Raw genomic sequence first — 15,081 nt, 5'->3', positions numbered from 1 at the left:
AAGATCTTCGTCAAGCCCACCGCAATCTCCCCTCTTGCCTCTCTCAATAACCTGGGATAGACCCCATCGGGCCCTGGGGATTAACCACCTTCATGCTTTTCAAGAGACCCAACACCATCTCCTTCTTTATTTCAAACTGCTCTGGTACAATAGTATTCCTCACGCTGATCTCCCTGTCCTCCATGTCCTTCTCAGTGAATGCAGAGGCAAAGTATACATTCAGTACCGTGCCTAATCCTCTGACTCCAAGCATAAATTCCCTCCTTTATCCTTGATAACATTTTCTCTCTGTTCAGATTTGAAAATATATTTGAAAAAATGAAAATGAAAAATGACTATTTCAGAGAGACTGCAGATTTAAATTTCATCCCCACACACCTTCCCATGGCGTTGAATCTTTCCCGCAGTTTAAACCAGAAAAAGCACCATGTTGATGACCGACTTTTGGTGCAAGAAGTTCAACAAGTTCAAATCTGCCTGTTTAGAACCTCTGGTTTTCAGACTTTCAAATTGACATATGTCCTGAATATAGTAGAATAGAATAGTTCCTTTATTGTCATTGTAACATGAGCCATGTACAACGAAATTGTAAAATGTCAGCCAGTCAGTGCACCATTCAAACATTTCTAAAAGCTAACGATACATACAAGGTAAAATATTTTAAAAAAGATAAACAACTAAAATAAATATCATGAAAATAGCACGCATAAACACCCAACCCTACATCCTTCTGTCGATTTCACAGTCTCTTATTATGTATCGCCCCTGCGTTCCTTGGCGGCTACATTTAGTGCCTTTATAGCAGTGGGGTAAAAACTATTTTTAAGTCTGTTTGTCCTTGTCCTTGTAGATCTGTACCGTCTGCCTGACGGTAACAGTTCAAACAGGGAGTGTCCGGGGTGGGAAATGTCCTTTATAATACTCTGGGATTTTTTGATGCAGCGGGAACTGTGTAAGTCCTCCAAGGTAAGTAGAGGGCAGCCGACAATCCTCTGGGCGTTGTCAATGGCCCTCTGGAGCGCTTTCCTCTGAGCCGCTGTGCAGCTGGTGTACCATACGCATACACAGTATGTTAGGATGATAGCACATTTGGGCTGTGAATCCAGGAATTGTCAATGGATTTGGGAGGTTAAATCTCAGTTCCCTCTGCTGCTGGAGTCCTCGTGAAACCTGGTGGTTGGGCCCAGTCCTGTAGCAATTCCCAGCATTACTGAAGAATTGCCCCTCAGATCATGTGCCCATTCAAATCTGGTGTAGGACACAAAATCTCATTGAGGAGGAAGAAAAAGGCAATGTCCATTTTATTTTAATTAGTTGGCTTTTGTTTAACATATTTTAATCAATTTAAAGTTTTTGTTTTTGTTTTTTTGTTGCCTTGAATGTTAAGGATATTCAAAAACCCTTGATGATTATTCTGATAGAAATTCCCTGATTTTGTTTTCTGTCAAAACCTGTTTGGCACAGAGGGTCTCACCCTCACCACTGTACAACTTCAGGCCAGTGAGGTAGACTCTCCAGATCTGGCCCATGTCATTGTGCGCATGTCCGATGTGGGTAGCAGTACTGAGCACTGGGTCTAATCCACAGCAGTCTGGTACGCGATCAACTACTGTGTCTCATCCGACCTCGCTTTACTCTAAATGCTCAGTCGGTTTATTCAATGTTTTTCCTTATAGACTGCTAGTGACAACTTTCATCTACAAGTCTATTCTGAACATCTGGCTGTTTATTTGATTCTATTGTTTCTGAAAAGCTTCTACTGTTGCATTGAACCGTCTCATAATGAATATCTGTCTCCCTCTTTTGCAAAAAGGTATATTTGCAAACCTTTAATCCTCTAGGTCTGCCCTTTGTCCAAGAAACTTTGGAAGATTATAGCCTACGGCTGAGCTATCTCTACCATTATTTCTCACAACTTCCTCCCCAAGAGTGGCATGGTGGCGGAGTGGTAGAGTTGCTGCCTTACAGCACCGGAGACCGGGTTCGATGCTGACTATGCGCCCTCCACCCTGGGGAAAAAGGTTCTGGTTGTTTACCCTATCTATGCCAATCTACCCTGTCTTGTTTCTATTCTTCCAGCTACCATTTGGTGTCTCTGCCGCATTAGTTTAAATCTTCCTCTTGCTAATAAATCTCCCCTGGCACCTCTTCAGCTGCAGATTTAAATCAGATAAACACTTGGTACTTTGAGGCTGGGGACTTGGAAACAGATCAGCAGAGTTCTCTTGGGGATCTGGGGTGCGTGATGTTGGGAGATGGGAGGTAGAATGTAGTGTGCGTTGGGGAATTGTGGTTTGGGAGGCCAATGAATGTGGTGGTGGAGTGGGGCTGGGGGTTCATGAATGACAATCTATATGGGGGGAGGGCTTCATGACCTGCACCCAATGTGGGGTGGGGAGATTCGAGTGGGGTGGAGATCCAGGCGGATTGATCATAAGATCATAATTGATAGGAGCAGGATTAGGCCATTCGTCCCATCAAGTCTAATCCGCCATTCGATCATGGCTGATCTATCTCTCCCTCCGAACCCCATTCTCCTACCTCCCCAGAACCTCTGACACCTGTCCGAATTAAAATTCTTACATATCTCTGCCTTAAATATATCCACTGACGGCCTCCACAGTCTTCTGTGGCAAGAATTCCACAGATTCACCACCCTCTGACGAAATAAATTCCTCCGAAAAGAAGGCCCTTTAATTCTGAGGCTTTGACCTTTAGTCCTAGACTCTCCCACTAGTGGAAACATCCTCTCCACATCTGGAGAGAGATTAATGGAGGGACACATTAATGAAGGGAGAATCGTTTCAATGCACGGAGGTGTGGTCCAACAGTGTTGGTAAGCAATCCAAATTCTTCGAAATTCTTTTGACCCATTGCACGAGGAATGATGTGCTTCAGAGCAACAGCGGGTTGCAAGGGTTACTGTTAGCAGGAAATGCCTTGCTGAGTGCTGCAAGTTATGCAAAGCATGGATGAAACATTGAGCTAGGTTTTGGCTGATTGGCGTAAAGGATATAAACAGAGCTAAGCTATAAATATTCAGCAGGTCACTTGTAGCTCTGGAAAGACAAACAAAGTTACATTCTGGGTTGTTGGCCCTTTGCCGCAATTGCAGGCATGAAAGATGTCATAACAGTGCTGGAAGGGAAAATCTGCTCTACTGGGGGACTTGTCAATATTTATACCTTAACTAAATTCATCAGAAGAGCTTCTGTGCAGTCTGTGAGATTGTGTTTCATATAGATTGGATACCACATTTGTCCAAGAAGCAAAAGTAAGAGGAATAGGGCGGCACAGTGGCAAATCTGGTAGCCACTGCCTCGAAGCGCCAGAGACCCAGTGAAAGGCCTGGATAGTGTGGATGTGGAGAGGATGCTTCCACTAGTGGGAGAGTCTAGGACCAGAGGCCGTAGCCTCAGAATTAAAGGACATTCCTTTAGGAGGAATGAGGAGAAATTTCTTTAGCCACAGGGTAGTGAATCTGTGGAATTCATTGCCACAGAAGGCTTTGGAGGCCGTCAATGTTTATTTTTAAGGCAGACATGGATAGATTCTTGATTAGTACGGGTGTCAGAGGTTATGGGGAGAAGGCAGGAGAATGGGATTGAGAGGGAAAGATAGATTAGCCATGATTGAATGGTGGAGTAGACTTGATGGGCCGATTGGCCTAATTCTGCTCCTATCACATGATATGTGATATGTCCCTTATGAACATATGAACCCAGTTTGATTCTGACCTGGGGTGCTGTCTGTGTGGAGTTTGCACGTTCTCCCTGTGACCAAGTTGGTTCCTTCCGAACCCTCCCCTTTCCTCTCGGATCCCAAAGACCTGTGGGTTTGTAGGTTAACTGGTCTCTGTAAATTGCCCCTAATGTGTAGTGAGTGGATGAGAAAGTGGGATTACATAGAGTAGTGCGAACGGGTAATTGACGGTCAGCGTGTTCTTGGCAGGTCGAAGGACCCGCTTCCATGCTGTATCTTTAAAACTAAACTACTATCCAGGTATGAAAGGATCTGCACAAATGCTTGACATAGACACAAAGAACTGCAGATACAAAATGACTCAAATTGCTGGAGTAACTCAGCGGGTCAGGCAGCATCTCTGGAGAATATTAAGAACACAAATGCTTGCTATCATTTTAACCAATTCCACATAATATAGCGATGTTAGGTGCTCTGGATTGAATCTGGGAACACCCCTCTGTTGTATGGCTCACTTGTTGACTCTTGATGTCAACTGAGCATTGAGAGAATCCACACCTCTGTTAATAACTATCGCACAGCTCTGCATCAGAGATGCTGCCTGAACCGCTGAGTTACTCCAACATTTTGTGTACGTTTTTACTGTTATCTGACAACTGAACCATCCCTCCAACAACTAGAGAGCAGTTCTAAGCTACTATCTACCTCATTGGAGACCCTCAGACTATTTTTGATCGGGCTTACTGTACCTGGTATTTACCTTGCACTAAACGTTATTCCCTCTATCCTGTATCTGTACACAGTGGATGGCTCAATTGTAATCATGTATTTTCTTTCTGCTGACTGGTAAGCATGCAACAAGAGCTTTTCACTGTACCTTGGAACACATGATAATATACTGAACAAAACCAGCACCTGCAGTTCCTTGTTTCTACATTTTGACTGCTCTGCTGCGAAATTTCCTCAAGGTACGCCTACTTTGAAGTTCTCTCTTCGACAGGAGTTCTGTGAGGGCCTCTCGTACTGCCCTCCTCTGTTTCCTGCTGATGAGTCTAAGGAAGGGTTCCGACCCAAAACGTCACCAATCCATGTTCTCCAGGAATGCTGCCTGACCCGCTGTTAATCCAGTGCTTTATGTTTCTTTTTGTAAACCAGCATTTGCAGTTCATTGTTTCTGCGCAGGTGTTTGTAGTAGTTAGGTGAATTTTTCTCTGTCGTCAAGTTTGTGTGAAAATGTTTTTAGTTTAGTTTCGTTTAGAGGTACAGTGCGAAAACAGGCCCTTCGGCCCACCGAGCCTGTGCCGACCAGCAATCCCTTTACACTAGCACTATTCTATACTCTAGGGATAATTTACAATTTTTAACCAAACCAATTAACCTACAAACCTGTACATTTTTCGAGTGTGGGAGGAAACCGGAGCTCCCAAGGGAAACCCACGTGGTCACGGGGAGAACGTACAAACTCCGTACAGGCAGCATCTGTAGTCAGGATTGAACCTGGGTCTACGGAGCAGTAAGGCAGCGACACTACCGCTGCACCACCATGCTGCCTCTCAAAGTGTGTAACGGCGTATTTGTTTATCTCTCCCGTCTCCCCATGCAGCAGACACGCCCAACGTGTACATCGTGGAGCGGCTGTTCTCCAGCAGCCTGGTGGTCATCGTCAGCCTCTCCACACCGCGCAGGATGAACGTCTATCATTTCAAGAAAGGCACAGAGATTTGCAATTACAGCTATTCCAACACCATCCTCACCGTTAGGCTCAACCGACAGGTAAGAGGGGGTCACAGCTCACCCAGTGATGGTTGTAATAACCACAAACCCGTTTGGGACAGGGCGGCAAAGTCGTGAACAGAATAGTGTCATTGTGTGTCTTTCTAGAGTCACCCAGCACGGAAACAGGCCCTTCAGCCCAGCTCGTCCATGCTGCCCAAGGTGCCCCCATCTAAGCTAGACACACTTTTCTCCAGAGATGCTGCCTGACCCGCTGAGGTACTCCAGCATTTTGTGTCTATCTTCGATGTAAACCAGCATCTGCAATTCCTTCTTACACATTTGCTTGCGTTTGGCCCCTATCCCTCCAAACCTTTCCTACCCATGTACCTGTCTGTTAAATGCTGTTAGATTATCAATCTAAGGACAAGTTATACACGTCTGTCATTGGTAAAGATTGATTAATTTTAGTTGATCTTGGTACACATTGACACCTGCTGTTTATTTTATTTACAACTAAAATAAATTGGTTAAATGTGTCACTTCTAAAGTAGAGTCATGGAGTCATACAGTGTGGAAACAGGCCCTTTGGCCCAACTTGCCCACAGCAACCAACATGTCCCATCTACACTAGTTTCACTTTCCTGCGTTTGGCCCATATCCCTCTAAACCCATTCTGTCCATCCCATCTCCTTCTATTGGTGGGGATTCAGCTAATTTCCTACATTAATAGGCAGAAGATTGGTCGAAAAACTATTGTAAACAGGATTAACGTATGATTTACATATATAGGTAGTTAATGGTCGGCATGTACTGGCAGTGTGGAGCCTATTTCTGTGCTGTATCTCTTAATGTCTCTGACCATTGAAGAAATTTCCACTGTTTCTGCTAATCCTTCAGTGAGGTCAACAGCAAAACAACGTGAATTTATAAAATGCTGTTATTGTCATGACCCATCCTAAGCTATTTAACAGTCGTGTTAATGAGATTTGTGCCCCAAAGGCACACAAGAATATGTGTAGCACAAGACCAACAGCTTGGTGAATGTTGTAGGGTTCATGGAGAGAAGGAGAGAAGGTTGGGAGAGGTTTTTAGATGGGGTTATAAGAGCCAAGACTGACATTGAAGAAGGATGAGTCATTCAAAGCAAGACGATCAAAGTATTTGGAAACAATTTAACTGCGGACGTTTTGCTAATGGGGAGCTAGTATTAGTCACTAAATACAGCGACAATTAGTAACAGGGCCTTGTGTGAATTAGAATAAAGGCATCAGAATGTGGGAGGATATTATGGAAGATGGGAGATTGACCAGGAACGTCATGTTGAGTGGTGAGAGACCTGGATAAGATTATCGGCAGCATTAAATTTAATTTAGTTTAGTTTATTGCCACATGTACCAAGGTACAGTGAAAAGCTTTTGTTGCATGCTAACCAGTCAGTGGAAAGGCAATACATGATTACAATCAATTTATTCACAGTGTACAGATAAAGGACAGTGTAGAGTTGGCTTGTTATGGAAGTGTACGCAGGCAATCTTAATTAAAGGCATCGATATGTGGCCAAAAGCCCATCCTATTCAGTCAAACATGACAAGGTTGCAAAACATTGAGATGGCCTTACACAATTGATTGTAAGAAGAGGGAATCTATGGTTCGGTTGCTGCGTTGGTAAATGAGAACAAAGATAATGGCTTAAAAATGATAACAACTGTGTAATTTAATTTCATTAAAAACCCAATTGAACATCGTGTGCAGGTAGTTCACTCCCACAGGTTTGTTCCTGATGCTCTTTGCCCATAACACACAAAGGCACGGGAGTGTCACCCGTGTCAATGACATGTAACATTTCTTTTGAAATTATTAATGTAAGATTCCCGTGTATAAGGCTTGCAGATCTTGCAGGTTACTTAGACTAAAGCAGGCCATAACGAAAGAACTGGTGCCTCTAGTAGCATTTGATAAAGAGTACCTGCTTTTCAGCTAGGGAATCCAAGGGCTCCATCTTCTCCCTTTCAGATAGGTCCTCCTTTAAGTTATTTTCTCATTTCCCTCCCACTACACTCCCTCTTCCTCTGCAGCTGAGGTACTCAAGACGCCCAATTTTGGAGCTAGTCTGACCTACCTTTCTACTCAAGAAATGCCTTGGACCATGGTCACATATCTGACTGAAACCTTTTTCTCTACTTCCAGTCAACTCTCAGACCTATGATCCACTGACCAACTCTCGATCCAACCAACACCTCTCCCACTCTGTCAAGTGTAGGTTATTGCAGTCCTTTCTTGACTCCTGTTCCAACGGGCACCCTTTCCAGACATATAAACCTACTGACCCGCCCTAACCGTTAATCTTTACCAACTTCTACCCCACCCCTAACTCTGAGCTCATCACTCTCTCTATCTCCGCTCCCATCCCTGCCATGAACCCTGTCCAACCTGGCTTCCTTTGTTCTATCTGCAATTGCAGAACTGGAGGAAGGTTTTGTGCATATGTCCCTTTCTATAGTACATGACACTTGGGCCTTATGAATAATAGAATATCACTACTAGATCAGTAGAGGGAAGTTGGGGGGGGGAGAATCTCTTACAAAACTGGCACTGACTTCTCACATAATGCCATTTTAACATGCCTCCTCTCTATAGAATTTCTGGCCCAATGGCTTAAGTCTTCTTGGTATTTAGCTGGAATTGGTTTCTCTCACCCAAGTAACAGCTGTAATTAATTATCTATCTTTGTCCCGCCCCCTCCCCTGACATCAGTCTGAAGAAGGGTCTCGACCCGAAACATCACCCATTCCTTCTCTCCAAAGATGCTGCCTGACCCGCTGAGTTACTCCGGCATTTTGTGTCTACAGTCGTAATTAATTGTGCTTAATGTTAGTCCCAGCAATGTCAACAGAGAAACTGGTCATTCTGTCTTATCTTGAACTGGGATAGAATGCATAAGAATGTGCAAAGAACTGGCGGCACAGTGGCACAGCTCTGCCTTTCAACGCCAGAGACATGAGTTCGATCCTGATTATGGGTGCTGCCTTTACGGAGTTTGTACGTTTTCCCCATGACTGTGTGGGTATTCTCCGGGTGCTCCGGTTTCCTCCCACACTCCAAAGATGTACAGGTTTGTAGGTTAATTGGCTTCTGTAAATGGCAAATAGTCCCGAGTGTGTAGGATAGTGCTGGTGTATGTGGATCGCTGGGTGGTGCGGTCTCGGTGAGCCAAAGGGCCTGTTTCCTCACTGTATCTCTAAACATAACTAAATGTCACTTCAGCAGTTTCAGAGAAGGGACTGGCCTGTAAAGTTCAAATGTACATTCCAGTAGAGACGACAATTCGTTACTTTAAAGTTTGCCGCTAATCAAGACCATGTATTGTCTGAATCTTCAGATTATGACAATTTATTTTCCTTCACAGAGGTTGATAGTTTGCCTGGAAGAGTCCATTTACATTCACAATATCAAGGATTTAAAATTGCTGAAAACCATTCAAGATATACCAGTAAACCGCACAGGTGGGTAAAAATTTAACATGCTGACTTTTAAAACTTAATGTCTGGGTTGAAAATCCTATAGTGCCTTTGTGACCCTCCAGGTTTCTTGTACCATAATAGAATGAAAATCAAAAACAATATCTTAATAAAGATTAAAACAATCATTGATGTTCTCCTTATGGCTATTATTTTGAAAGGCAGCCACTGCTATTATTTCAGCAGGAAGAAATGTTGTCAATAAAATGTGTTCACTTTTCATATTATTCTCAAAAGAAGAGATGTTTAGCAATATTCCAGACATATCCCTGGCCAAAAATTACACAATAATTTAAATCACACTCTTTGGTTTTTATCATTGTAGCCTAAAGATGTAAGAATAATTATGATAACATAACATATAACAACTACAGCATGGAAACAGGCCTGTCCGGCCCTACCAGTCCACGCCGACCATTCTCCCTGACCTAGTCTCATCTACCTGCACTCAGACCATAACCCTCCAATCCCCTCCTATCCATATACCTATCCAATTTACTCTTAAATAATAAAATCGAGCCAGCCTCCACCACTTCCACCGGAAGCCCATTCCATACAGCCACAACCCTCTGAGTAAAGAAGTTCCCCCTCATGTTACCCCTAAACCTTTGTCCCTCAATTCTGAAGCTATGTCCCCTTGTTGGAATCTTCCCCACTCTCAAAGGGAAAAGCCTACCCACGTCAACTCTGTCCGTCCCTCTCAAAATTTTAAAAACCTCTATCAAGTCCCCCCTCAACCTTCTACGCTCCAAAGAATAAAGACCCAACCTATTCAACCTCTCTCTGTAGCCTAAGTGCTGAAACCCAGGCAACATTCTAGTGAATCTCCTCTGTACCCTCTCCATTTTGTCGACATCCTTCCTATAATTTGGCGACCAGAACTGCACACCATACTCCAGATTCGGCCTCACCAATGCCCTGTACAATTTCAACATTACATCCCAACTTCTATACTCGATGCTCTGATTTATAAAGGCAAGCATACCAAACGCTTTCTTCACCACCCTATCCACATGAGATTCCACCTTCAGGGAACAATGCACAGTTATTCCCAGATCCCTCTGTTCCACTGCATTCCTCAATTCCCTACCATTTACCCTGTATGTCCTATTTTGATTTGTCCTACCAAAATGCAGCACCTCACACTTATCAGCATTAAACTCCATCTGCCATCTTTCAGCCCACCCTTCCAAAAGGCCCAAGTCTCTCTGTAGACTTTGAAAATCTACCTCACTATCAACTACTCCACCTATCTTAGTATCATCTGCATATTTACTAATCCAATTTGCCACACCATCATCCAGATCATTAATGTAAATGACAAACAACAGTGGACCCAACACAGATCCTTGGGGCACTCCAATAGACACTGGCCTCCAACCTGACATACAATTGTCAACCATTACCCTCTGGTATCTCCCATTCAGCCATTGTTGAATCCATCTTGCAACCTCACTATTAATACCCAACGATTTAACCTTCTTAATCAACCTTCCATGTGGAACCTTGTCAAATGCCTTACTGAAGTCCATATAGACAACATCCACAGCCTTGCCCTTATCAATTTCCCTGGTAACCTCTTCAAAAAATTCAAGAAGATTAGTCAAACATGACCTTCCAGGCACAAATCCATGTTGACTGTTTCTAATCAGGCCTTGATTATCCAAATAATTATATATATTGTCCCTAAGTATCTTTTCCATTAATTTTCCCACCACAGACGTCAAACTAATAGGTCTATAATTGCTAGGTTTACTTTTAGAACCTTTTTTAAACAAAGGCACAACATGCGCAATGCGCCAATCTTCCGGCACCATCCCTGTTTCTAATGACGTTTGAAATATTTCCGTCATAGCCCCTGCTATTTCTGCACTAACTTCCCTCAATGTCCTAGGGAATATCCTATCAGGACCTGGAGACTTATCCACTTTTATATTCTTCAAAAGTGTCCGTACATCCTCTTCTTTAATCCTCCTAATTTCCATCACTACTCTACTTGTTTCGCTTACCTCACATAATTCAATATCCTTCTCCTCGGTAAATACCGAAGAAAAGAAATTGTTTAATATCTCCCCCATTTCTTCCGGCTCAGCACATAGCTCTCTAATGGACCAATTTTATCCCTCACTATCCGTTTGCTATTGACATATCTATAGAACCCCTTGGGGTTTACTTTTACATTACTTGCCAAAGCAGCCTCATATCTTTTTTTCGCTTTTCTAATTTCCTTTTTAAGATTCCTTTTACATTCTTTATATTCCTCAAAAACCTCATTTACTCCCTGCCGCTTATATTTATTGTATATCTCCCTCTTTTTCCGAACCAAGTGTCCAATTTCCCTGGAAAACCACGGCTCTTTCAAATTATTATTCTTTCCTTTCCACCGAACAGGGACATAAAGACTCTGTACTCTCAAAATTTCACCTTTAAATATCCTCCATTTCTCTATTATATCCTTTTCATAAAACAACAATTTCCATTTCACTCCTTTTAAATCCTTTCTCATCTCCTCAAAATTAGCCTTTCTCCAATCCAAAATCTCAACCCTTGGTCCAGATTTGACCTTCTCCATAATGTTAGCATTTCTTCTTTCTATCAGGTTTTACAGAATAGCATACTCTTTAGTATCAGCTTTGCCCAAATCTCAATCTTTCCTTTCTGTGTGTCTTAGTCAGGCAGCCAGTTTCTCATCTTTCAGAGAGTTGTTTACGCAGGGAAAGTGGCAGAAAGGGAGAGGTTAATTGGAAGGATTATGATAATCATTGTTCCACCGAGTAAGGAGGGGAGGAACAAAAGGAGGGGGTAAAGTGAGAGACATGTAGAAACAGAAGAAGGGACAGGGAACAAGAGCAGGACAAGAGAGAAAGGGAGACCAAATAGTGAGAGGGAAAGTAAAGGTGAAGAGTCTGTGATTTAAAAAAATGGTTGCAAGAGATGGAGAGAGGATGGAAAATAGAGCGAGGGTGGATTCTCCACCATAATGCCAATAACAGACCTAACCCTTCGAATTTGGCGGAAAGTTTCCACTTATTTAATTTCTGCCGTTCTGATTTCGCCTCACATTTTTCTGCAAAACACATGGCTCGCCCTGCCCCTCGCTGCCCGCCTTGCCGCTGGCCTGGCCTCGCTGCGTGGCGTGAGGCCCATTGATGTTGATAAAGGATGGGGGGTTGGGGTGCGGGGCGGGGGAGGGGGGAGTGGAGGTGGGGGGGAGGGGAGGGATGGGGGAGAGTGGGGGTAGAGTGAGAGTGGGGGGGACATGGACCGTTATGATTTGCTGTTGAAGACCACTGGAGCAAGTATGTCTTCAATAAAATTAGGTATGTGCAGTTTTAAATGAAACTCTTTCTTCATAACTTAGTCATATATTTTATGACCATTGTTCTTTTATTCAAAACCAAAAGAACCGGGATGTGTAAGGAAAAAGCAAAATAGAAAAAACAAAACAAAACAATCTTTTCTTTGTGTTGTAAAAAGTATTTCTGTTCAATAACCTTTCTATAAATAACAGAATATACTCATGATTGGCCTGACATTGTACATGTAGTCCAAGAACTACAGTCTGCTGGAAATAGTAGTTGTTTTTCACACATGAATGTAGCATAACGTATATGTGCATTTGGCGTGCATTCCTTTTTTTGCTGAAAAGTTGCATTAGGTGCCATTTTATGAATTTTGATGGAAAATTCTGAATTTTGGACATTAAAATTATGAATTTGTAAAATCAAATGTTGGGAGGTCTGCAATAACTTAAAGCTGTGGCAAATATGAAATCAATGGACCTTTTTAGCAACTTATATTTTGGAGCAGGACTAGTTCTGAAGAAATTCTGAGACATCCTCAGGAGGTTAACATTTCACTGAGTCTTACTGTAAGGTGGTTTTTGGTGCTATATTAAACAAAGACTCAATTGGACTGCTTAGATGCAAAAGATCATTTGAACTATTTGAAGATGAAGATGGAAGAGATGCTTGAGGCCCCCATGTTGAAATCCCCATTATATCAAAGTTCCTGTAAATGCTGCGTTCCTTTTGTTCACATACACCTCATTCTCACAATAAGACTACTCACCCCAAATCTACTTTAAGAGTTTGTTGCTGTATCTTTATCTCTATTGCATTATTGCTACTAATTGATGTCTTAAACTTTGCGGTAATTTCAATTGCCTTCAAAACCAATGCAAGTTGGAAGCTATTTTGGGGGTATTTCGGATGAGGTCGGTGTGGTCTGATGTGGTTCTTAGAGCTTTACATTTTTTTGCATTTCACTGAGTGCATAACTGTACCATCATCCTGGTCTATCATTCTAACATCTCTAGTTTTGTCTACTTTACCCAGGTCTCTGTGCACTTTCCATCAATCATTCCAACTCATACTTGGCATATCCTGGCAATGCCACAATAGGGGAGATAGTGATTTATGATGCAAATAACCTGGTGAGTGTTTACTTAAATAGGAGACAGCAATAGTTTTCAAGTTATGTTAGCATTGCGATTTACTTGACTATTTTGAACATAGAAGAAAATGCGTGTGCGAGAGAGGGAGAGAGAGAGATGGAATACTTGCCACCATTATTATTCCTTCTTCAGCCATGTGATAAGATGGCTTTTCCATTGCAACCGTATTCTATCCTAAGTTAATTTGACCTTGAGGTGAGACTAATACTCCAACATGACCATTATGATGCTTCAAAGATAGCAAGGAATGTATTGGTGAATGCCGGGCTAAGTTATAAGATAGTTTATACAATTAATGTAGATTATTTGAAGCAAAATAGTCAAGCTAAGGACTTCGGGATGATGGCACAATCCTGTATCACAGGGGTTTGGGATAGATCTTCCACTGATCCTAGGATCACCAGCCACCTTCTTTGGACCATGCTGTTCCTTCCAGAGGAAGAATATTTGTAGCTTAACCTAGAGACACAGCATGGAAATAGGCCCTTCCGCCCTAAAAGCCCATGCCGACCATCGATCACCTGTTAACACTAGTTTTCTGTTTATCCCATTTCCGCATCCACTCGCTACACACAGGGGGCAATATATAGATGCCAATTAACCTACAAATGCTGCAGATCTTTGGGATGTGGGAGGAAACCAGAGCACCCAGAGGAAACCCACAGAGCACCAGGGAAATCATGCAAACTCCACACAGATAGCACCCGAGGTCAGGATCAAACCCGGCGCTGTGAGACAGCAGGTCTACCAGCTATGCCGTAGTAGTGATAGAATAATGGCAATATAGTTATTCTGTAGTTGCACAAGTAAGTAAATAATTGAGCAAACAGTGTTTTATGCGTCTTAAGGTACTGATGGATGTTTTTTGATGTTCTTATGAAAATAAATCTGTTTTAGTGACTTTGCGTTATTAGTCTTTTGTTAAAGATCTATTGCAATCCAAACTTTATTTTAAGTGGCTGTTATATAAAGATTTTTGCTGTGATTGTTTTGCATGACATTTTTAATGCATATTTTCTTCCACCAGCACAATGTTTCTGTAATCCCTGCACACGATGGGCCACTTGCAGCACTGGCTTTCAACTGCGCAGGTTCAAAACTGGCAAGTGCCTCAGAAAAGGTATTCCATATGTTTCACCATTTAACTTGTGAAATTTGTTGCTGCAGTTTGATTTTGTTTCTTTTTAATGAGAGTTGGTTGTGTAACGTGCTTTAACATTGCTTATCCTTGGATCATGACCCCACAGACGAGCACCAGGCCTTAATCTCAAACAGCACCAGGATGAGGTTTTCCATACCAGGGCATCGGAGATGTCCTAATTCTTTAGGAAGCGGGGGTTCCCTTCTTCCATTATAGATGAGGCGCTCCCTGCGGTCTCCTAGATATCCCGCAGCTCCGCTCTTGCTCCCTCTCCCCATATTCGTAACGACAGAGTCCACCGTGTCCTCACCTTCCACCCCATCATCCGTCGCATACAGCATATAATCCTCCCAACATTTTAGCCATCTCCAACGGGATCCCACTACTGGCCACATCTTTCCATCTCCTCCCCTTTCTGCTTTCCGCAGGGACTGTTTCCTCCGAAACTCCCTGGTCAACTCGTCCCAAACCACCCCCTCCCCAGGTACTTTCCCCTGCAACTGCAGGAGATGTAACACCTGTCCCTTTACCCCTCCCCCCTCGACTCC

The 15,081-nt window shown here is 42.8% G+C and overlaps 1 protein-coding gene across 4 annotated transcripts in view; it reads left to right on the top strand.

Moving 5' to 3' along the window:
• Positions 1 to 15,081, top strand: part of wipi1 (WD repeat domain, phosphoinositide interacting 1) — an 86,759-nt gene that overhangs the window by 33,720 nt on the left and 37,958 nt on the right. For 3 of the 4 annotated variants that reach the window (XM_078401318.1, XM_078401315.1, XM_078401317.1), the window contains exons 3-6: positions 5,306 to 5,475; positions 8,825 to 8,921; positions 13,274 to 13,371; positions 14,420 to 14,512. In XM_078401318.1, the coding sequence (XP_078257444.1) occupies positions 5,306 to 5,475; positions 8,825 to 8,921; positions 13,274 to 13,371; positions 14,420 to 14,512 (458 nt within the window). The remainder of the gene's footprint in view (positions 1 to 5,305; positions 5,476 to 8,824; positions 8,922 to 13,273; positions 13,372 to 14,419; positions 14,513 to 15,081) is intronic. The other variant, XM_078401316.1, reaches the window with a different exon arrangement.

The sequence above is a fragment of the Rhinoraja longicauda genome, chromosome 6 (assembly GCF_053455715.1).
Source record: "Rhinoraja longicauda isolate Sanriku21f chromosome 6, sRhiLon1.1, whole genome shotgun sequence".
Classification (NCBI taxonomy): domain Eukaryota; kingdom Metazoa; phylum Chordata; class Chondrichthyes; order Rajiformes; family Arhynchobatidae; genus Rhinoraja; species Rhinoraja longicauda.
The sequence above is the reverse complement of the archived record's forward strand: the minus strand, read 5'-3'. Positions and strand labels throughout refer to the sequence as shown.